Source organism: Oncorhynchus gorbuscha, linkage group LG22, assembly GCF_021184085.1.
Source record: "Oncorhynchus gorbuscha isolate QuinsamMale2020 ecotype Even-year linkage group LG22, OgorEven_v1.0, whole genome shotgun sequence".
Taxonomy (NCBI): domain Eukaryota; kingdom Metazoa; phylum Chordata; class Actinopteri; order Salmoniformes; family Salmonidae; genus Oncorhynchus; species Oncorhynchus gorbuscha.
In genome coordinates this window covers 46,044,123-46,069,381 of record NC_060194.1, presented here as the reverse complement: position 1 = coordinate 46,069,381, position 25,259 = coordinate 46,044,123, and the positions used below count along the sequence as shown (strand labels likewise).

General features: G+C 44.5%; 1 protein-coding gene across 3 annotated transcripts in view; it reads left to right on the top strand.

The window, feature by feature from the left end:
* The window catches only part of LOC124010038 (netrin-G1-like), a 165,192-nt gene that overhangs the window by 47,502 nt on the left and 92,431 nt on the right, over nt 1–25,259 (top strand). For all 3 annotated transcript variants that reach the window (XM_046322358.1, XM_046322356.1, XM_046322359.1), the window contains exon 2: nt 12,590–13,233. In XM_046322358.1, coding sequence (XP_046178314.1) covers nt 12,590–13,233 — 644 coding nt within the window. The remainder of the gene's footprint in view (nt 1–12,589; nt 13,234–25,259) is intronic.

Sequence of the window (25,259 nt, the reverse complement as noted above, 5' to 3'; positions counted from 1 at the left end):
CTCCGGAGACCCGGGTTCGTAACCGGGTCCTGACACTGATAAGTCCTGATCTCAGATCACATAGCCTTGTTAGAACCCATCTTGGTAGAATTACTCTGACGGAGATAAGTACTGATCTCAGATCAGATAGCCTTGTTAGAACCCATCTTGGTCAAATTACTCTGACGGAGATACAAACTGATAAGTACTTATCCCAGATCAGATAGCCTTGTTAGAACCCATCTTGGTAGAATTACTCTGATGGAGATACAAACTGATAAGTACTGATCCCAGATCAGATAGCCTTGTTAGAACCCATCTTGGTAGAATTACTCTGATGGAGATACAAACTGATAAGTACTGATCCCAGATCAGATAGCCCTGTTAGGGCAGAATTACTCTGAAGTTCAATAGCTAGATAAAGAAGGCTAACTTGCTAACATTGCCCATGACTGGAAGTAAGGCTAACGAGCAAGAATTTTATTATGGTATTTGCATTTTTCTGGACTCGGTCCCCTTGTCCCCCGCCCGGTCTTGGTCTTGACTATGTCTCAGATCCCTTGTCCCCCACCTTGACTATGTCTCAGACACCTTGTCCCCTCCCCTGTCTTGACTATGTCTCAGACCCCTTGTCCCCCACCTTGACTATGTCTCAGACCCCTTGTCCCCCACCTTTACTATGTCTCAGATCCCTTGTCCCCCTGCCCAGTCTCAGTCTTGACTATGTCTCAGACCCCTTGTCCCCTGTCTTGACTATGTCTCAGACCCCTTGTCCCCCACCTTGACTATGTCTCAGACCCCTTGTCCCCCACCTTGACTATGTCTCAGACCCCTTGTCCCCTGCCTTGACTATGTCTCAGACCCCTTGTCCCCCACCCTTGTCAGACACCTTGTCCCACGCCCGGTTCGATCTTGACTTTGTCTCAGACACCTTGTCCCCCCCCGGTCTCGGTCTTGACTATGTCTCAGACCCCTTGTCCCCCACCTTGACTATGTCTCAGACCCTTGTCCCCTGTCTTGACTATGTCTCAGACCCCTTGTCCCCCACCTTGACTATGTCTCAGACACCTTGTCCCGCCCGGTCTCGGTCTTGACTATATCTCAGACCCCTTGTCCCCCACCTTGACTATGTCTCAGACACCTTGTCCCCCGCCCGGTCTCGGTCTTGACTATGTCTCAGACCCCTTCTCCCCCACCTTGACTATGTCTCAGACACCTTGTCCCCCGCCCGGTCTCGGTCTTGACTATGTCTCAGACACCTTGTCCCCCGCCCGGTCTCGGTCTTGACTATGTCTCAGACACCATGTCCCCCGCCTTGACTATGTCTCAGACACCTTGTCCCCCGCCCGGTCTCGGTCTTGACTATGTCTCAGACACCTTGTCCCCGTCTTGACTATGTCTCAGACCCCTTGTCCCCCACCTTGACTATGTCTCAGACACCTTGTCCCCCACCTTGACTATGTCTCAGACCCCTTGTCCCCTGCCTTGACTATGTCTCAGACCCCTTGTCCCCCACCTTGACTATGTCTCAGACACCTTGTCCCACGCCCGGTCTCGATCTTGACTTTGTCTCAGACACCTTGTCCCCCGCCCGGTCTCGGTCTTGACTATGTCTCAGACCCCTTGTCCCCCACCTTGACTATGTCTCAGACACCTTGTCCCCTGTCTTGACTATGTCTCAGACCCCTTGTCCCCCACCTTGACTATGTCTCAGACACCTTGTCCCGCCCGGTCTCGGTCTTGACTATATCTCAGACCCCTTGTCCCCCACCTTGACTATGTCTCAGACACCTTGTCCCCCGCCCGGTCTCGGTCTTGACTATGTCTCAGACCCCTTCTCCCCCACCTTGACTATGTCTCAGACACCTTGTCCCCCGCCCGGTCTCGGTCTTGACTATGTCTCAGACACCTTGTCCCCCGTCTTGACTATGTCTCAGACCCCTTGTCCCCCACCTTGACTATGTCTCAGACACCTTGTCCCCCACCTTGACTATGTCTCAGACACCTTGTCCCCCACCTTGACTATGTCTCAGACACCTTGTCCCCCACCTTGACTATGTCTCAGACCCCTTGTCCCCCACCTTGACTATGTCTCAGACACCTTGTCCCACCCCCGGTCTCGGTCTTGACTATGTCTCAGACACCTTGTCCCACGCCCGGTCTCGGTCTTGACTATGTCTCAGACACCTTGTCCCACGCCCGGTCTCGGTCTTGACTATGTCTCAGACACCTTGTCCCACGCCCGGTCTCGATCTTGACTATGTCTCAGACCCCTTGTCCCCCACCTTGACTATGTCTCAGACACCTTGTCCCACGCCCGGTCTCGGTCTTGACTATGTCTCAGACACCTTGTCCCACGCCCGGTCTCGATCTTGACTATGTCTCAGACCCCTTGTCCCCCACCTTGACTATGTCTCAGACACCTTGTCCCACGCCCGGTCTCGATCTTGACTATGTCTCAGACCCCTTGTCCCCCACCTTGACTATGTCTCAGACACCTTGTCCCACGCCCGGTCTCGGTCTTGACTATGTCTCAGACACCTTGTCCCACGCCCGGTCTCGGTCTTGACTATGTCTCAGACACCTTGTCCCACGCCCGGTCTCGATCTTGACTATGTCTCAGACCCCTTGTCCCCCACCTTGACTATGTCTCAGACACCTTGTCCCACGCCCGGTCTCGGTCTTGACTATGTCTCAGACACCTTGTCCCACGCCCGGTCTCGATCTTGACTATGTCTCAGACCCCTTGTCCCCCATCTTGACTATGTCTCAGACACCTTGTCCCCCGCCCGGTCTCGGTCTTGACTATGTCTCAGACACCTTGTCCCCCGCCCGATCTCGGTCTTGACTATGTCTCAGACACCTTGTCCCCCGTCTTGACTATGTCTCAGACCCCTTGTCCCCCACCTTGACTATGTCTCAGACACCTTGTCCCCCACCTTGACTATGTCTCAGACACCTTGTCCCCCACCTTGACTATGTCTCAGACCCCTTGTCCCCCACCTTTACTATGTCTCAGACACCTTGTCCCACGCCCGGTCTCGGTCTTGACTATGTCTCAGACACCTTGTCCCACGCCCGGTCTCGATCTTGACTATGTCTCAGACACCTTGTCCCCCACCTTGACTATGTCTCAGACACCTTGTCCCCCACCTTGACTATGTCTCAGACCCCTTGTCCCCCACCTTTACTATGTCTCAGACACCTTGTCCCACGCCCGGTCTCGGTCTTGACTATGTCTCAGACACCTTGTCCCACGCCCGGTCTCGATCTTGACTATGTCTCAGACCCCTTGTCCCCCACCTTGACTATGTCTCAGACACCTTGTCCCACGCCCGGTCTCGGTCTTGACTATGTCTCAGACACCTTGTCCCACGCCCGGTCTCGATCTTGACTATGTCTCAGACCCCTTGTCCCCCACCTTGACTATGTCTCAGACACCTTGTCCCACGCCCGGTCTCGATCTTGACTATGTCTCAGACCCCTTGTCCCCCACCTTGACTATGTCTCAGACACCTTGTCCCCCGCCCGGTCTCGGTCTTGACTCTGTCTTTCCCCCCCTCCTGTCTTGGTCTCGTTTTAGGTGGTCTCGAACACAACGCTGTATAACAGGTTGAATAAAGATTGAATTTGTTTTAAAATGCTTTGTGGGTCTGTGTAATCTGAGGAAAATATGTGTCTCTAATATGGTCATACCTTTGGCAGGAATTTTCTGCTCTCTCCTTCCTCCTCTCCCTAGGCAACACAGTGACTAGGGTCTGGTTTCAATGGACTCTTTTACTTAATAAAATACAAAATAGCAAGACGAAGGTCAGAGAGACACATGTTTAATGAGTGCATTTCGCATGTGACTAGTTTGCAGCAACAACCTTAACTAAAAGTACTCTAAAGGTTGTGACGTTCTGGAATGTCTGCCTCGTGATTTGTTGGGAGAGTTTACGACTATCCTCCCTCTCTCATTCTTAGCAGTGGCCAGCAGGAGAGGTCAGAACAAAGAGAGCTCTTATCGTTTTCCAATAGTCTCCTCTAGTGCCGAGTCTGTATCTTATAGCGTTTGAGCCCTACGGTGTGTAGTGACCAGAGAGCTTATCGTTTTCCAATAGTCTCCTCCAGTGCCGAGTCTGTATCTTATAGCGTTTGAGCCCTACGGTGTGTAGTGACCAGAGTGCTTATCGCTTTCCAATAGTCTCCTCTAGTGCCGAGTCTGTATCTTATAGCATTTGAGCCCTACGGTGTGTAGTGACCAGAGAGCCTATCGTTTTCCAATAGTCTCCTCTAGTGCCGAGTCTGTATTTTATAGCGTTTGAGCCCTACGGTGTGTAGTGACCAGAGTGCTTATCGCTTTCCAATAGTCTCCTCTAGTGCCGAGTCTGTATCTTATAGCGTTTGAGCCCTACGGTGTGTAGTGACCAGAGTGCTTATCGTTTTCCAATAGTCTTCTCTAGTGCCGAGTCTGTATCTTATAGTGTTTGAGCCCTACGGTGTGTAGTGACCAGAGTGCCTATCGTTTTCCAATAGTCTCCTCTAGTGCCGAGTCTGTATCTTATAGCATTTGAGCCCAACGATGTGTAGTGACCAGAGAGGGTTATCGATCTTCATAAGGTCATGTTTTGTTGTCAAATAACCACCATTGGAACCAGTGAGAGGTCCTGACCTTTGTATTAATACCTATCTATCCACTACTGCTGCATGTTCCTCCATATTAGGATGTTAAGGTTGATTTGTTATGATGGCCCTGTATCCACCCATGTAGAAAAACATCTATAGCAAGACGAGTGACAAGTCTGGATTGGGGAAGTGTTTCTCAGGTCTCCAGTCTACCTACAGTGGCTAGATAATACAGAGCTATTATTGGTGATAAACAGTCAACGGTACATCCTGCTCAGATGACTTGACTGATAACCTCCCTGAGGGGTAGAAGTCATCGTGAGCCAGTCCATAAGAAATACAATAATAATAGATGGAATCTCACAGCACTCCACAGTTTATTTTCCATCTATTTTTTATTTATTTTGATGTCATCGTGCCGTGGATCTCGGTTCACTCCTGCTCGAGAGGGGAAATTGTTTTTTTTCATTAGCCATGGACAGTTTGGGTATTTCATTGTGTCTTTGAATAAGGCTTCAGGGAAGCACACACGCACATACACTTATGTCTCTGAAGAGCACTCATCCCAGTGTCTGGCCATGACATCAAATGAAATACAAATACAATAGGAGCTTCACGCTCTCATCGTGAAAGCTCTCTCTATTCAATTCAATTCAATTCAAGGGTCTTTATTTGCATGGAAAACATAGAGTATGTTGACATTTCCAAAGCAAATGGAACAAAGGGGAAATAAACATTGCAATATTTCACCTAACGGAGATGGCAGTTTATCAATGTCTGATTTGTTTTCAAATTCTTTGTGGGTCTGTGTGATCTGTGGGAAATGTGTCTCTAATGTGGTCATACATTTTGCAGGAGGTTAGGAAGTGCAGCTCATAGCCTGTCTTCGTCTGCCTATGGCGGCCTCTCTCAATAGCAAGGCTATGTTCACTGAGTCTGTACGTAGTCAAAAGGATTTTCTTAATTTAGGGTCAGTCACAGTGGTCAGGTCTGTGTACTCTCACTGTGTACTCTCTGTTTAGGGACAGATAACATTGGAATTTGATCTGTTTTTTGGAGGGGTTGATTCTTTCCAGTGTGTCAAATAGTTATCTTTTTGCTTTCTCATGATTTGGTTGTGTCCAAATCTGTTTCTGTCCTGGGGCTCTGTGTGGTCTATTTGTGTTTGTGAACAGAGCCCCAGAACCAGCTGGCTGAGGGGACTCTTCTCTAGGTTCATCTCTCTGTAGGTGAGGGCTTTGTGGGGTCTGTATGTGAACAGAGCCCCAGAACCAGCAGGCTGAGGGTACTCTTCTCTAGGTTCATCTCTCTGTAGGTGAGGGCATTGTGGTGGAATGTGTGGGCATCGCTTCCCTTTTTTACGTGGCTGTAGAATTGAACAGCTCTTTTCTGGATTTTGATCATTAGCGGGTATAGTCATAATTCTGCTCGACATGCATTTTTTGGGATTTTCCATTTTACACATAGCAAGTAATAAAGCAAGAAATATACTGAGTCTCGATTGGGTGTTTGTCCTATTTTGTGAATTCTTGGTTGGCGAGTGGACTCCAGACCTCACAACCACATAGAGCAGTGGGTTTGATATTTGATGGAAGTATTTTTAGACAAATCCTAATTGGGAAATAGATTTTTTTATGTTCCTTTTGAAAGAATAGAAGGCTCTATTTGCCTTGCCTCTTCGATCGTTTAAATAATAAATTGTGTGCATTTTGGCCCATTCACCCTGACAGAGCTGGTGTAACTGAGTCAGGTTGGTAGGCCTCCTTGCTAACACAAGCTTTTTCAGTTCTGCCCGCACATTTTCTATAGGATTGAGGTCAGGGCTTTATGATGGCCACTCCAATACCTTCACTTTGTTGTCCTTAAGCCATTTTGCAACAACTTTGGAAGTATACATGGGGTCATTGTCCATTTGGAAGACCCATTTGCGACCAAGCTTTAACTTCCTGACATGTCTTGAGATGTTGCTTCAATATATCATCGTTTTCCATCCTGATGATGCCATCTATTTTGTGAAGTGCACCAGTCCATCCTGTAGCAAAGCACCCCCACAACATGATGCTGCCACCCCTGTGCTTCACGGTTGGGATGGTGTTCTTTGGCTTGGCCAAAACAGTTCTATTTTTGATTCATCAGACCAGAGGACATTTCTCCAAAAAGTACGATCTTTGTCCCCATGTGCAGATGCAAACCGTAGTCTGGCTTTTTTATGGCGGTTTTGGAGCAGTGGCTTCTTCCTTGCTGAGCGGCCTTTCAGGTTACATCGATATAGCACTCTGTTTACTGTGGATATAGATACTTTTGTATAGGTTTCCTCCAGCATCTTCACAAGGTCCTTCACTGTTGTTCTGGGATTGATTTGCACTTTTCGCACCAAAGTACGTTCATCTCTAGGAGACAGAACACGTCTCCTTCCTGAGTGGTATGATGGCTGAGTGGTCCCATGGTGTTTATGCTTGTGTACTATTGTTTGTACAGATGAATGTGGTATCATCAGGTGTTTGGAAATTGCTCCCAAGGATGAACCAGACTTGTGGAGGTCTACAATTTCTTTTCTGAGGTCTTGGCTGATTTCTATAGATTTCCCCATGATGTCAAGCAAAGAGGCACTGAGTTTGAAGGTAGGCCTTGAAATACATCCACAGATACACCTCCAATTGACTCAAATTATCAGAAGCTTCTAAAGCCATGACATCAATTTCTGGAATTTTCCAATCTGTTAAAAGACACAGTCAACTTAGTGTATGTAAACGTCTGTCCCACTGGAATTGTAATACAGTGAAATAATCTGTCTAAAAAATTGTTGGAGAAATGACTTGTGTCATGCACAAAGTAGATGTCCTAACCGACTTGGCAAATCTATAGTTTGTTAACAAGAAATTTGTGGAGTGGTTGAAAAACAAGTTGTAATAACTGTATACTGTATGCGATCTACATGTACAGTGGGGCAAAAAAGTATTTAGTCAGCCACCAATTGTGCAAGTTCTCCCACTTAAAAAGATGAGAGGCCTGTAATTTACATCATAGGTACACTTCAACTATGACAGACAAAATGAGAAAATGATCCTAACTGACCTAAGACAGTGAATTTTTACTAGGATTAAAGCCAGGAATTGTGAAAAACAGAGCTTAAATGTACTTGGCTAAGATGTATGTAAACGTCCGACTTCAACTGTCCATATAACTAGGAATAAAGTGACTAAGCAACAGGATAAATAATAAACAGTAGCAGCGGCGCATGTTGATGAGTCAACAAAAAAACAAACCAAAATATTGTCAATATTTATTTGGTTAATAATCGTCTATTTAGCAGGCTTATGTCTTCGGGGTAGATGCTGTTCACGGTCCACCCTCTACAACTGGATCCTAGACTTCCTGACGGGCTGCCCTCAAATGCTAGCGATAGACAACAATTCATCCCCCAGGCCGACCCTCAACACGGGGGGCCCCTCAGGGCTGCTTAGTCCGCTCCTGTACTACCTGTTTACCAAGACCCAAAAGTGTTCTCTATGCTACCGCACGGCAAGTGGTATCGGAGTCTGCAACCAACCCCTGTACAGCTTCTAACCCCAAGCCATAAAACTGCTAAATAGCTCATCAAATGGCTCCACGGACAACCTGCGTTTACCCTTTTTTGAAATAACTCTCTTGCACCGACTCTACCCACACACACACACACACACACACACACACACACACACACACACACACACACACACACACACACACACGGTGTTGCTACACCTCAGTCTATTATCTATCCTGTTGCCTAGTCACTTTACCTGTGCCTATGTGCAGATTGCTACCTCAATAACCTTGTACCCCTAAACATCGACTCAGTACTGGTACTTCCTCTATGTAGCCATGTTATTACCTGGTACTCACTGTATATAGCCATGTTATTACCTGGTACTTCCTGTATATAGCCATGTTATTACCTGGTACTCACTGTATATAGCCATGTTATTACCTGGTACTCACTGTATATAGCCATGTTATTACCTGGTACTCACTGTATATAGCCATGTTATTACCTGGTACTCACTGTATATAGCCATGTTATTACCTGGTACCTCCTGTATATAGCCATGTTATTACCTGGTACTTCCTGTATATAACCATGTTATTACCTGGTACTTCCTGTATATAGCCATGTTATTACCTGGTACCTCCTGTATATAGCCATGTTATTACCTGGTACTCACTGTATATAGCCATGTTATTACCTGGTACCTCCTGTATATAGCCATGTTATTACCTGGTACCTCTTGTATATAGCCATGTTATTACCTGGTACTTCCTGTATATAACCATGTTATTACCTGGTACCTCCTGTATATAGCCATGTTATTACCTGGTACTTCCTGTATATAACCATGTTATTACCTGGTACTCACTGTATATAGCCATGTTATTACCTGGTACTCACTGTATATAGCCATGTTATTACCTGGTACTCACTGTATATAGCCATGTTATTACCTGGTACCTCCTGTATATAGCCATGTTATTACCTGGTACTTCCTGTATATAACCATGTTATTACCTGGTACTTCCTGTATATAGCCATGTTATTACCTGGTACCTCCTGTATATAGCCATGTTATTACCTGGTACTCACTGTATATAGCCATGTTATTACCTGGTACCTCCTGTATATAGCCATGTTATTACCTGGTACCTCTTGTATATAGCCATGTTATTACCTGGTACTTCCTGTATATAACCATGTTATTACCTGGTACCTCCTGTATATAGCCATGTTATTACCTGGTACTTCCTGTATATAACCATGTTATTACCTGGTACTTCCTGTATATAGCCATGTTATTAACTGGTACCTCCTGTATATAGCCATGTTATTACCTGGTACTCACTGTATATAGCCATGTTATTACCTGGTACTTCCTGTATATAACCATGTTATTAACTGGTACCTCCTGTATATAGCCATGTTATTTGTTTACTTGTTATTGTTATTCATTATTCACTGTATTTATTTGTGTCAATATTTCTATTTCATTTTTTTTTAACCTTTAACTTGGTCTTTATATTGATTTGTATCTTTAACTCTGCATTGTTGGAAAAGGACCTGTCAGTAATCATTTCACTGTTAGTCTACACCTGCTGTTTTCAGATCAAGCAATTCCCTTTCAGTTAAACATGAAGTCTGGTTTGAATGTGTTTTGGCTGTATCACAATCTCATGATCATACTGCTATTTCAAGTGCCAAGTACTTTGTACGTTTTAAAATGGCCGACATTAGTACACTGAAATGAATGCAGGGCTAACGAATGTTTTATATTGTATCAAAGTCTAATCTGTGGCTGGACCCATTGTTTTGCAGAGGAGGTAGAGGTGAGAGATGAATGTCAATGTGAGTGTGTTTACACACACACACACACACACACACACACACACACACACACACACACACACACACACACACACACACACAGAGTGGTGTTGAGTCTCTGTGGTGCAGGCAGTGCTGTGCAGATGAAGGCCCATTTAATATGTATGTTTCTCAGCTATGTGTTTCATAAGAGGTAGTCATTGAAGATTCCTCAACCCATCTATATTAGAGGAACAGCAGGAATATTCAACACAACAGTCAATGTGGTTGGTAGAGTAGATGAGACCGGAGGCATCCTGGGGAGAACGAGTGGTGGGGGATGCAGGAGTAGAGATGAGACCGGAGGCATCCTGGGGAGAACGAGTGGTGGGGGATGCAGGAGTAGAGATGAGACCGGAGGCATCCTGGGGAGAACGAGTGGTGGGGGATGCAGGAGTAGAGATGAGACCGGAGGCATCCTGGGGAGAACGAGTGGTGGGGGATGCAGGAGTAGAGATGAGACCGGATGCAGGAGTAGAGATGAGGCATCCTGGGAAAGAGTGGTGGGGGACAGTGTACAGGGCATCCTGGGGAAACGAGTGGTGGGGGATGCAGACCGGAGGCATCCTATGCAGGAAAAGACAGCATCCCGAGTGGTGGGGGATGCAGGAGTAGAGATGAGACCGGATGCAGGAGTAGAGATGAGGCATGGAAAAGACAGTGTACAGGGTGCATATGGAAAAGACAGTGTACAGGGTGCATGGAAAAGACAGTGTACAGGGTGCATATGGAAAAGACAGTGTACAGGGTGCATGGAAAAGACAGTGTACAGGGTGCATATGGAAAAGACAGTGTACAGGGTGCATATGGAAAAGACAGTGTACAGGGTGCATATGGAAAAGACAGTGTACAGGATGCATGGAAAAGACAGTGTACAGGGTGCATGGAAAAGACAGTGTACAGGGTGCATGGAAAAGACAGTGTACAGGGTGCATGGAAAAGACAGTGTACAGGGTGCATATGGAAAAGACAGTGTACAGGGTGCATGGAAAAGACAGTGTACAGGGTGCATATGGAAAAGACAGTGTACAGGGTGCATGGAAAAGACAGTGTACAGGGTGCATATGGAAAAGACAGTGTACAGGGTGCATGGAAAAGACAGTGTACAGGGTGCATATGGAAAAGACAGTGTACAGGGTGCATATGGAAAAGACAGTGTACAGGATGCATGGTGTAATGATAAAGAGGGTGCATGGTGTAATGATGAAGAGGGTGCATGGTGTAATGATGAAGAGGGTGCATGGTGTAATGATGAAGAGGGTGCATGGTGTAATGATGAAGAGGGTGCATGGTGTAATGATGAAGAGGGTGCATGGTGTAATGATGAAGAGGGTGCATGGTGTAATGATGAAGAGGGTGCATGGTGTAATGATGAAGAGGGTGCATGGTGTAATGATGAAGAGGGTGCATGGTGTAATGATGAAGAGGGTGCATGGTGTAATGATGAAGAGGGTGCATGGTGTAATGATGAAGAGGGTGCAGGGTGTAATGATGAAGAGGGTGCATGGTGTAATGATGAAGAGGGTGCATGGTGTAATGATGAAGAGGGTGCATGGTGTAATGATGAAGAGGGTGCATGGTGTAATGAGGAAGAGGGTGCATGGTGTAATGAGGAAGAGGGTGCATGGTGTAATGATGAAGAGGGTGCATGGTGTAATGACGAAGAGGGTGCATGGTGTAATGATGAAGAGGGTGCATGGTGTAATGACGAAGAGGGTGCATGGTGTAATGATGAAGAGGGTGCATGGTGTAATGAGGAAGAGGGTGCATGGTGTAATGAGGAAGAGGGTGCATGGTGTAATGAGGAAGAGGGTGCATGGTGTAATGATGAAGAGGGTGCATGGTGTAATGAACGAAGAGGGTGCATGGTGTAATGATGAAGAGGGTGCATGGTGTAATGATGAAGAGGGTGCATGGTGTAATGATGAAGAGGGTGCATGGTGTAATGATGAAGAGGGTGCATGGTGTAATGATGAAGAGGGTGCATGGTGTAATGATGAAGAGGGTGCATGGTGTAATGATGAAGAGGGTGCATGGTGTAATGATGAAGAGGTGCATGGTGTAATGATGAAGAGGGTGCATGGTGTAATGATGAAGAGGGTGCATGGTGTAATGATGAAGAGGGTGCATGGTGTAATGATGAAGAGGGTGCATGGTGTAATGATGAAGAGGGTGCATGGTGTAATGATGAAGAGGGTGCATGGTGTAATGATGAAGAGGGTGCATGGTGTAATGACGAAGAGGGTGCATGGTGTAATGACGAAGAGGATGCATGGTGTAATGACGAAGAGGGTGCATGGTGTAATGACGAAGAGGGTGCATGGTGTAATGATGAAGAGGGTGCATGGTGTAATGATGAAGAGGGTGCATGGTGTAATGATGAAGAGGGTGCATGGTGTAATGATGAAGAGGGTTAGTCAATTGAAAGATTATTATGCCGTTGTTTCCCTCCCAGTTGTACTTCTAGTCAATAGTTATAATGCATTACGACGCAGTCACAATACATTGCGAGACTTGTCATAAGCAGAGTGGGCCCTTAGAATGTCTCATAATGATGCTGAATGAACCTGGTATTTCTTCACACTTTGACCTCTGTTTCTCTCACAGGAAAACCCTTACATGTGCAACAACGAGTGTGACGCCTCCACAGATGAACTAGCCCACCCTCCGGAGCTCATGTTCGACTTCGAAGGACGCAACCCCACAACCTTCTGGCAATCCAGTTCATGGAATACGTTCCCCAAACCCCTGGAGGTCAACATCACGCTGTCCTGGAACAAAACTATCGAGCTGACGGATGACATCATCCTCACCTTCGAGTCCGGCCGCCCTGAGCAGATGCTTCTGGAGAAATCGCTAGACTACGGTAAAACCTGGACCCCTTACCAGTTCTACGCTACCGACTGCCTCGATGCCTTCACCATGGAGCCCAAGACGGTCAACGAGCTGACCCAGCGAACCCTCCTCGACATCATCTGCACCGAGGACTACTCCCGAGGCTACGTGTGGAAGTATGATAAGACCGTCCGTTTCGAGATCAAGGATCGGTTCGCGCTGTTCGCCGGACCGCGGCTGCACAACATGGCGTCGCTGTACGGTCAGCTGGACACCACCAGGAACCTCCGGGACTTCTTCACGGTGACGGACCTGAGGATACGGCTGCTGAAACCGGCCACCGGGGCCACCATGGTGGATGAGAACAACCTGTCCAGATACTTCTACGCCATCTCTGATATCAAGGTGCAGGGCAGGTAAGAGAGACGGTTCATTCGTTTTTATTAAAAAAGTTCCATTCCATTGAGATCATAGATCTATTTTACTATAGAGAGTACTGTACCAACAAATGTTGTATTGTGTGCCAAAGTATTTGTGATTGCTTTACATGGATCTAGGAACAACGTTAGTTTGTTTCATTGTAATTTGGTTTGGCTGTGGTCAGGCTGCTCTAATCTACAAAACAAACGAAACATCAAACTAAAGTTTCTTAGTAAGGCACTGAGCCGCCACGACCCACCAGAACAGCTTCAATGGCACCTTGGCAGAGATTCTAGGTATTTTATTAGGATGCCCATTAGCTGTTGCGAAGGTAGCAGCGACTCTTTCTGGGGTCCACACAAAACATGGCATAATAGTGAACATTAATTGACAAGAACATTTCAAGGACAAAACGACATACATTTTAAAATGGCACACATAGCCTGCATAACAATACACACACAATATGGCCAAAAGTATGTGGACACCTTTTCAAATCAGTGGATTCAGCTATTTCAGCCATCCCGTTGCTGACAAGTGTATTAAAATTGAGCACACAGACATGCAATCTCCATAGACAATCATTGGCAGTAGAATGGCCTTACTGATGAGCTCAGTGATTGGTCAATGGGTACCACCTTTCCAACACGTCAGTGTCTAGCCCTGCTAGAGCTGCCACGGTCAACTGTAAGTGCTGTTAATGGGAAGTGGAAACATATAGAAGCAACAACAGCTCAGCCGAAGTGGTAGGCCACTCAAGCTCACAGAACAGGACCTCCAAGTTCTGAAGCATGTAGCGCATAAAGATTGTCTGTCCTCGATTGTGACACACACTACCGAGTTCCAAACTGCCTCTTGAAGTAACTTCAGCACAATAAATGTTCGTTGGGAGCTTCCTTAAAATTTGGTTGAGGAATAATCGTCTGGGGCTGTTTTTCATGGTTCAGGTTTGACCGCTTAGTTCCAGTGAAGGGAAATCTTAACACTACAGCATACAATGAGAATTCTAGACTATTCTGTGCTTCCAATTTTTCGGCAACAGTTTGGGGAAGACCATTTCCTGTTTCAGTATGACAATGCCCCCGTGCACAAAGCGAGGTCCATACAGAAATGGTTTGATGAGATCGGTGTGGAAGAACTTGACTGGCCTGCACAGAGCCCTGACCTCAACCCTATCAAGCACCTTTGGGATTCATTGGAACGCCGACTGCGATCCAGGGCTTATCGCCCAACATCAGTGCCCGACCTCACTAATGCTCTTGTGGCTGAATGGAAGCAAGTCCCCGCATCAACGTTCCAACATCTAGTGGAAAACTTCCCAGAAGAATGGAGGCTGTTATAGCAGCAAAGTGGGGACCAACTACATATTAATGCCCATGATTTTGGAATGAGATGTTCGACAATCAGGTGTCCACATACTTTTGTGTATCTAGGTCAAATAGGCAAGAGGCATTGTGCCGAGGTGTATTCTTTTAACCAGGCTTGATGTTCATTTGAGCAATATGGGATGGAAGGGAGTTGATTGTCTATGGAGATTGCATGTCTGTGGACCTCGCCCTGTCTATGTAGGTTTTTTGGTGTTTTCTTTTAAAACCAGGTTTGATATGAGATGGAAGGGAGTTGATTGTCTATGGAGATTGCATGTCTGTGGACCTCGCCCTGTCTATGTAGGTTTTTTGGTGTTTTCTTTTAAAACCAGGTTTGATATGAGATGGAAGGGAGTTGATTGTCTATGGAGATTGCATGTCTGTGGACCTCGCCCTGTCTATGTAGGTTTTTTGGTGTTTTCTTTTAAAACCAGGTTTGATATGAGATGGAAGGGAGTTGATTGTCTATGGAGATTGCATGTCTGTGGACCTCGCCCTGTCTATGTAGGTTTTTTGGTGTTTTCTTTTAAAACCAGGTTTGATATGAGATGGAAGGGAGTTTAATGCAATAATGGATCCATATAATACTTGACTGTTTCTTGAATTTGTTCTGTATTTGGGGACTGTGAAAGACCTCTGGTGACACGTCTGGGCGTGTGTGTCAAAGTTCTGCGGCATTAGTAAACATGTGATACATACATGTGGATGATCTTGTTCCTGTGTTTGTAAACACGCCTGGTAGGTTGAATAATAACCTGAACCAGATTACTGGTTACACTGGTTACAGTAAGAAGCCTCCTATTGAGCGGACACCCCTGGACGTTTGATGAGTAACCTGAACCAGATTACTGGTTACACTGGTTACAGTAAGAAGCCTCCTATAGACCAGATGTCACACCCTGGTCGTAGTATTTTGTGTTTTTCTTCATGTATTTGGTCAGGCCAGGGTGTGACATGGTTTTTGTATGTGGTGTGTTGCTTAGTGGGATTGTAGCTTAGTGGGGTGTTCTAGGAGAGTCTATGGCTGTCTGAAGTGGTTCTCAATCAGAGGCAGGTGTTTATCGTTGTCTCTGATTGGGAACCATATTTAGGCAGCCATATTCTTTGGTTGTATTGTGGGTGATTGTCCTGAGTGTCTTGATGTCCTTGTGCTGTGTTAGTTGACACAAGTGTAGGCTGTTTTTGGTTTTGGTTATTGTTTTTGTAGTGTTTGTATTTATTCGTGTTTACGTTGTTTGATTAAACATGCATTGCAGTATACACGCTGCAGTTTGGTCTGACTCTCCTTCACCATATGAGAACCGTGACAGAATCACCCACCATACAACCAAAGAATATGGCTGCCTAAATATGGTTCCCAATCAGAGACAACGATAAACACCTGCCTCTGATTGAGAACCACTTCAGACAGCCATAGAATCTCCTAGAACACCCCACTAAGCTACAATCCCACTAAGCAACACACCACATACAAAAACCATGTCACACCCTGGCCTGACCAAATACATGAAGAAAAACACAAAATACTACGACCAGGGCGTGACAGCGGACACTTTAATATTCAATAAAGTAGACCTCTCGGTTTACATCACATACACTGTTAAGCATTTCAAACATATTATTTAGATACTGACTGTTAGCACTCGGTGGCCTATTTCAATGACAGCCTAGGGACAGTGGGTTTAACTGCCTTGTTCAGGGACAGAACGACAGGTTTGTACCTTGTCAGCTCGGGGATTCAATCTTGAAACCTTTCGGTTACTAATCCAACGCTCTAACCACTAGGCTACCCTGCCACCTACTCATTCAAGGGTTTTTATTTTCTACATTGTAGAATAATAGTAAAGACATCAAAACTACGAAATAACACATAACACATGGAAGGAATCATGTAGTAACCTTAAAAAGTGTTAAACAAATCAAAAATATATTTTATATTTCAGATTCTTCAAAGTAGCCTGGTGACAGCTTTGCACACTCTTGGCATTCTCTAAACCAGCTTCATGAAGTATTCACCTGGAATGCATTTCAATTAACAGATGTGCCTTGTTAAAAGTTAATTTGTGGAATTTCTTTCCTTCTTAATGCGTTTGAGGCAATCAGTTGTGTTTAGGGTTAAAGCACGACAACAAAAATAAGAAAAAAAGAAACGTCTGTTATCTGGGATTAGCAAGTTATTGATTTCATTAACCTTATTTCTAAGGCTACATATATTAATATGGGCTATTTTCAGCCCTTTTCTTGAGTAGTTACTTAGCTACCTTGTTCTTGAACCTCAGGATCCTGACCACTATCGTCCTAGTCCTGTCACCTGTGCCCGTGGTGGGTTTTCCAATCCTGAGGACGCACGCCACCTCAATCTTCCTTTGGTCCATCTTCAGTTTCTCTGAGATCATTTACCCCACTTTGTCCTCAGACTCCGTCTCGTGTGGAGATTCTCCAATTCCGTCCACAACGTTGTTCCGCCTTGATTGTCGCTCAAGGTAATCTGATTTCTCCGACCATTGTTATCATGGATTCACATACAGAACTGATGTCCTCTCTCAATGACCTACAGATTGCTGTCATCCTGCCGTTTTCCTGTTTAATCTCATGGAGCTGAACCTGGGAGATCTGCAAACTGTTTTTCAGGTCCTGCACCTCTCAGGTCAGGTCGTCAAATTATTTTATTAGTTGACTCCACCATTATTTGGACATAACACTCGAAGCTATTTTCTTGTTGTTGTAACAAATCCGTGCAGAAATATTTTGGTTTGTTCTAAAGATCCTTGGTAGAGAGACACCACTGAGCTCAATGATACTCCCACTGGCTTTGGTCTTTGTCATGGTAGCAAGGTAAGCTATGCTGTAACACTGTTCCAGACAGTGCAGGTTACAGGGAAGATGGAAACAGAATCAAACAGGGATCTAGACAGTTACAAGCCCGGGGCAATCTGTTAAGGGCACAAGGGCTAATCGAGTCACGGGCTGTGTTCCCGCCCTCAAGGAAACCCTACAGGCTTGAAACGCAGCTAACTGTGGCAGCTAGGCTAGCTGCTACGCCATGCAGCTCATCAGACCGTTGGTCACCAGGATCCCTGGACAGACCGCAGCGGTCCCAGCAACTGATTCCAACCGCGTGGTGGGATCCAAACTCAAACGGTAGCTAGCTAGTAACCAAACTGTTTCAAGACTTTAAAAACAACAAATCGAGTTCTCCCTTTTTCCGCACCTCCTATATTGGAGGGATGCGGCACCATTTGTCCATGAGAAATTCCATCATTTGGTGTTTTCTTGATCATGGTGGAAAATGCTGTCTCAGGAGTTGCTCCAGAATCTCCCACAAGTGTTCAATTGGGTAGAGATCTGGTGACTGAGACATGCACGCAGGCGCACACACACACACATAATGGTGTAAAGTACTTAAGTAAAAATACTTTAAAGTACTACGTAACAATTTTGGGGGGTATCTGTACTTTACTATATATATTTATATTTTTGCCAACTTTTAATTTCACTTCATTCCTAAATAAAATAATGTACTTTTTACTCCATACATTTTCCCTGACACCCAAAAGTACTCGTTATATTTTGACAGAAAAATTGTCAAATTCATACACTTATCAAGAGAACATCCCTGGTCATCCCCTAATGCCTCTGATCTGGAGGACTCACTAAACAGAGAACATCCCTGGTCATCCCTACTGCCTCTGATCTGGAGGACTCACTAAACAGAGAACATCCCTGGTCATCCCTACTGCCTCTGATCTGGAGGACTCACTAAACAGAGAACATCCCTGGTCATCCCTACTGCCTCTGATCTGGAGGACTCACTAAACAGAGAACATCCCTGGTCATCCCTACTGCCTCTGATCTGGAGGACTCACTAAACAGAGAACATCCCTGGTCATCCCCACTGCCTCTGATCTGGAGGACTCACTAAACAGAGAACATCCCTGGTCATCCCTACTGCCTCTGATCTGGAGGACTCACTAAACAGAGAACATCCCTGGTCATCCCTACTGCCTCTGATCTGGAGGACTCACTAAACAGAGAACATCCCTGGTCATCCCTACTGCCTCTAATCTGGAGGACTCACTAAACAGAGAACATCCCTGGTCATCCCTACTGCCTCTGATCTGGCGGACTCACTAAACACAAATGCTCCATTTGTAACTCGTGACTCACCACCTGGATTCGGTCTTATGTATCAACATTTGAAATTGCGTTTTTTACATTACATAAAAGTAGAGACTCAGAGCCACAAAATGGTATATCATACAGATAATAGTATATCATACAGATAATAGTACATCATACAGATAATAGTACATCATACAGATAATAGTATATCATACAGATAATAGTATATCACACAGATAATAGTATATCACACAGATAATAGTACATCATACAGATAATAGTATATCACACAGATAATAGTACATCATACAGATAATAGTACATCATACAGATAATAGTACATCACACAGATAATAGTACATCACACACTGCATTTGAGGAACAACGGGAAAATAATTCTGCTTTGAAAGTTGATCAACTTGGAAACTCACTTCTGAGAAAATTGCCTGTTTTGCTATCTAGTGAAGAGCTCTTCTTTGTCTACAGCCATTCAGCGTCGTTCACACCCTCTCACCCTAAGCTTTAGCCCCACCCATCTCGCGTCGCTCTCGAAGGGCACACTTGACGCTCTCTGGCCGAGGATTAGTTCACCTCTGGATAACATGAAAACAGCCTGACAAACTCGGCTGGCAGCAATTTCATTACACTTTTCTGCAGACGTTTACTGACACTGGCCATATTCAACGGGTGTTGTACACACGTCACGTAACGTTAGCTAATGAGCCAGCCAGCTAACGTTAGCTAGTTGAGGGGGCAAGGTGTTCCAAAAGATATATTCCAGGTCGAATAAACTGGTCAAAGTAAGTACAGAATCAATCTTCAGGATGTTATAATCATATATATCCAATGACATTCCAACCGGATCATTCGTTTTCATCTGGGGCTGATTGGAACAGCCGTAGCACTCACAGAGAAATTCGCCACGCAAAATGGCATTCTGATGCAACACCGACTATTTTCCCTCCCATTAGGTCAAAGTTCACAGCAAAAGCTCCATTACACTTTCTACTGAATGAGGACATCTAGCGGACGGCGTAGGAAGTGTTTCCAGATCCAAATCTTGTTGGGAAAGGAGGGGGCGATGACATCAAAGTTGCCCCAACTTTCAGAATTTCAAAACTTGTTTGGAAGATTGCCTGCCCTATGAGTTCTGTTATACTCACAGACATCATTCAAACAGTTTTAGAAACTTCAGCGTGTTTTCTATCCAATAGTAATAATAATATGCATATATTAGCAATCTAGGACAGAGTAGGATGCAGTTCACTATGGGCATGCAATTCATCCAAAGTGAAAATACTGCCCCCTATCCCCAACAAGATTTTTTTTAAATGCTGGGAGCTAACCAACCATGTTCAATGTTAGCTAGCTAACATTAGGCTCTAACTAGAACAGCACACGGCTGTGGGAAACAATCAATAACATTGGCTAGGGAGCCAGCCAGCTAACATTAGCAAGCTAGCTAACAGTAAACTTTAATTTGAAATGAAATCACTTTGTCAAAAATTAGAAAACGTGTTATATTTGACCTGTATATATCATTCTGCATGGACACGTCTCCCTGTCAGCAATGCCATACCACGGTTGCCCTCAGTTTGAAGATGTAATCTGGAGACAGGTGTTTTCTCCATCCCTTTAGCTATCATACTTCCACTGACTTCAAAACTTGATTCTCCAGAAAGTGGAGAGCCACACTTATGCAGCTCCACTACACAATAATTTTTTTTAAAGCAGAGTTCGACAGGATTACCAACACAGACTGACAAACTTCTTTGACAAACCAATCCGAACTCTTCTCTCGGGTTGCCCAGCTCACTCATTATCTCAGCCAATCATGGCTAATGGGAAGGTTGCCAACTTTTTATGTGGCTTAAATAACAAGGCTCGTAATTGAACAATTTTATTCGTATTTACAGATGACATATGAGTTTGTTATTAAAGCACATGAAAGTTCACATGTTCCAAAAGGCTGACAGAAAACGCATTTTGATTTAAAAAATATTTGAAATGTTCCAACAGCTCTCCTGTGAAGTGGTGACTTCATACTTATAGTTTCCTGAATCAGGTCACAATTGTGTCTGAGTGTTGGAGTGTACCCCTGGCTATCCGTCAATAAAAAATGGAAAATGCCGTCTGGATTTCTTAACATAAGGAACGTGAAATTATTTATACTTTTACTTTTGATACTTAAGTACATTTGAGTGATTCCATTAACTTTGATGCATAATAATATAAGTATATTTAAAACCAACTGGGCATTTTTATACATGACCCTAAGGATGTTAATTGCTTAATTAATTACAACACCTGTGGGGAAGCACCTGCTTTCAATTGACTTTGTATCCCTCATTTACTCAAGTGTTTCCTTTATTTTGACCGTCATAGGTATATGGGCAACTACCTGATGTGAATACATTATGCTAAAGTGAGCTTTTAGCTATCTTTAGTAAGGGCTCCACATATAGCATGATTTACACGCTACCCTGAATCAACCCTTTTGTGTTTAATCATTTAATTAAAGTCCTTTTATGTTTTATGAGCGGAATGCCCGTTTTGCATTCTATTGAGAGCTGAATGCTCCGTTTTGCATTCTATTGAGAGCGGAATGCTCCGTTTTGCTTTCTAATGAGAGCGGAATGCTCCGTTTTGCTTTCTAATGAGAGCGGAATGCTCCGTTTTGCATTCTATTGAGAGCTGAATGCTCCATTTTGCATTCTATTGAGAGCTGAATGCTCCGTTTTGCATTCTATTGAGAGCGGAATGCTCCGTTTTGCATTCTAATGAGAGCTGGGCCAGGGCCTGAATACATGGCTAACATCCCTATAATTATCAGAGTTACATTCCAAATGGCACCCTATTCATAACAATTACATACGGCCCTGGTCAAAAGTAGTGCACTATATAGGGAATGGGTGCTATTTGGGATGCAAGCCCAGATTTGTTCTCCAAATGGGACTGTTGTACCTGTGGCTGTGTCTGTATGCATCCACATCAAATTGGCCAGTGTTTATTTTGTAGTGTTGATTCACGTTCAGTGGTGTAAAATAAACCCCACTGTTAGTGTTTAGTAACCAGAGATATTGTTGTACACTTTGGAGAGTTAAACAGTCCCATCAAAACCACACCCCTCATTATCATATTTCCCAGCATGCTCTACTGCAAGTTATTTTCTTTTGGATTGTTTTTAATATCATTGTTTTGAATGTATATTGATGGATTGATTAATCTCATTCTACTCAAAGATAAATAACATACATTTGTCTAAACTAATCCAATGATTTAGTTAGTTTTATTGTACCCGTTGCTGAAATGGTTGTTCCCATTTAAATGTTTGAGGTAGTCTCCTTTACCAGAGTTCTTCATCCTTTTAGTCATTCTGAATGCAGTTGAATAGAAATCTCAACTGTTGGATAACTCTGGCTGGATTCCAAAAATGATTACACTTTGCCAGCCAGCATAATGTGACTTGCAGGCCAGATGTGGCCTGTAAACCAGGGGTTTTCTAACACCACTGTATTAGGGTAAGAAAAGGCCATCAAAGTATGGTCTTATGATGTATCTATTGTATTCTCATAGAGTTTAATTGTAATGATAGTATTCGCCTAGATACTCACTTGGGGATAACCACATGTCTTTAAAAGGGAAGTCATTCAATAAGCATGTCTCTGTAACTAACAAACACAGCCATGGGTGGCAACTCTACAATTCACTTAAAAAGAAAAGACACCCTAGGAAATTTGCAAATTAGGCTTTACACCATAGCTGTTAAAAAAAACACCACAAATTATTTTACGGTAGGTGTTAATTTCTTACACTGAGAATGTGTAACAGTAGCAGCACTAAGCGAAGTGAGTCTAGTTTACTCTAAATCAAGTGGTCACCAACCTTTTCTGAGCAAGATCACTTTCGCAGTCAAAAAGCAAACCCCATGATCTACCGCTCAGATTTCTTTTTCAACGTGACATAAAAAAAAATGTAACAATTTTAATTGAATAAAATCAGTTCTGTAGGAATGAGGTTTGAGCAGTAGCCCTGATACATGATCACAGCCTATTGGCTATGTGATTGGCCTGCCAATATTGCTATTCTCAGACCATATTCCATTTCAAAGCTCGAACTTTGATAACAAAAGATCAGTTGGTGTAGCACTTGCCAGGCTCTGCAGAGCCTACATTTAAATAACTAGCTTTCTTATTTCGCTGGACTGATGATACCTGCATCCGATGGCCATTGTGGAAACTTGGGAAAAGAACAAGGTCAAATCATGACGTCAGTGATCTTCAGGTCAGGAAGTCGAAAAGTTTCCTGCTTGGATGACCATTTAAACCGATTTTTCACAGTCAAATATACTTTTTGTCCGAGTTCCCAGTTGTCTTGAACGCACTGAAGTCAAAAGTCAGGGATTTCCGAGTTACCAGTTATTTTGAACACAACATTAGTCTCAGTGCAGGGAAGGAGAGAGCAGCAGAGGGTCTGCCTCTCTCGATCCCTGCTCTCTCCTTCCTGACCATAACTCCACCTGATGGAGTCACACCACATCTGCCTCATGCACAAAGTCATGTTGTTACTATGACCAGAGAAAGTGAAGTATAGAGTGCATTCGGAAAGTATTCCGACCCCTTGACTTTTTACACATTTTGTTATGTTACAGCCTCATTCTAAAAATAATTAAATTAATTTTCCCCTCGTCAATCTAAACACAATACCCCATAATGATAAAATAAAACACAGTGGCCTCCATCATTCTTAAATGGAAGAAGTTTGGAACCACCAAGACTCTTCCTAGAGCTGGCCGCCCAGCCAAACTGAGCAATCGGTGGAGAAGGGCCTTGGTCACGGAGGTGACCAAGAACCTGGTGACAATGACCCTAAGCACACGGCCAAGACAATGCAGGAGTGGCATATATAAATATGCAAGTAGAGATACTGGGGTACAAAGGAGCAAGATGAATAAATAAATACATACAGTATAGTTGGAAGGGCTATTTACAGATGGGCTATGTACAGATGGGATATGTGAGCTGCTCTGACAGCTGGTGCTTAAAGCTAGTGAGGGAGATGTGAGTCTCCAGCTTCAGTGATTTTTGCAATTTGTTCCAGTCATTGGCAGCAGAGAACTGGAAGGAAAGGCGGCCTAAAGAAGAATTGGCTTTGGGGGTGACCAGTGAGCTATACCTAATGGAACGCGTACTATGGGTGGGTGCTGCTATGGTGACCAGTGAGCTGGTTGGGGCGGGGCTATACCTAGCAGAGACTTGTAGATGACTTGTAGATGAGACTTGTGGATGACCTGGAGCTGTAACGTCGTTCTTCGTTTGTAGAAAGAGAGTCGGACCGAAATGCAGCTTGGTGGTTACTCATGACTTTAATGAAAAAAGTGACACATGAAATAACTATACAAATACAAAAACAACAAACAGAACGTGAAACCTATTACAGCCTATCTGGTGAAACTACACAGAGACAGGAACAATCACCCACGAAATACACAGTGAAACCCAGGCTACCTAAATACGGTTCCCTATCAGAGACAACAAGAATCACCTGACTCTGATTGAGAACCGCCTCAGGCAGCCAAGCCTAAACTAGACACACCCCTAATCAACACCAATCCCAATTCCTACAAAAACCCAATAAGACAACACACTAAACCCATGTCACACCCTGGCCTGAACAAATAATTATTGAAAACACAAAATACAATGACCAAGGCGTGACAGGAGCCAGTGGGTTTGGCGACGAGTATGAAGCGAGGGCCAGCCAACGAGAGTGTACAGGTCGCAGTGGTGGGTAGTGTATGGTGCTTTGGTGACAAAACGGATGGCACTGTGATAGACTGCATCCAATTTGTTGAGTATAGTGTTGGAAGCTATTTCGTAAATGACATCGACGAAGTCGAGGATCGGTAGGATGGTCAGTTTTACGAAGGTATGTTTGGCAGCATGAGTGAAGGATGCTTTGTTGCAGAATAGGAAGCCGATCTATGGGGAGATGTGAAAAAGGCTGTGCAGCAATCCAACCTGACAGAGCTTGAGAAATTAATTGTTCAGCAGCCTTATGGCTTGTGGGTAGAAGCTGTTAAGGAGCCTTTTGGGGATAGACCTGATGCTCCGGTACCACTTTCCATGTGGTAGCATAGAGAACAGCCTATGAATTGGGTGACTGGAATCTTTGACAATTGTTTGGGCTTTCCCACTGATACAACCTTGTATATAGGTCCTGGATGGCAGGAGGTTTGACCCCAGTGATGTACTGGGCCGTACGCACTACCTTCTGTAGCGCCTTGCGGTCGTATCCCGAGAAGTTGCCACACCAGGCGGTGATGCAACCTTTCAGGATGCCTACGGTGTTGCAGCTGTGGAACATTTTGAGGATCTGGAGAGCCTTTTACCCCTTAGTCTCCTGACGACTGTCTTAGTTTGTTTGGAACATGATAGTTTGTTGGTGATGTAGACACAGAGGAACTTGAAACTCTCAACCCGCTCCGCTACAGCCTCGTCAATGTTGCTGTTCGGCCCTCCTTTTCCTGTTGT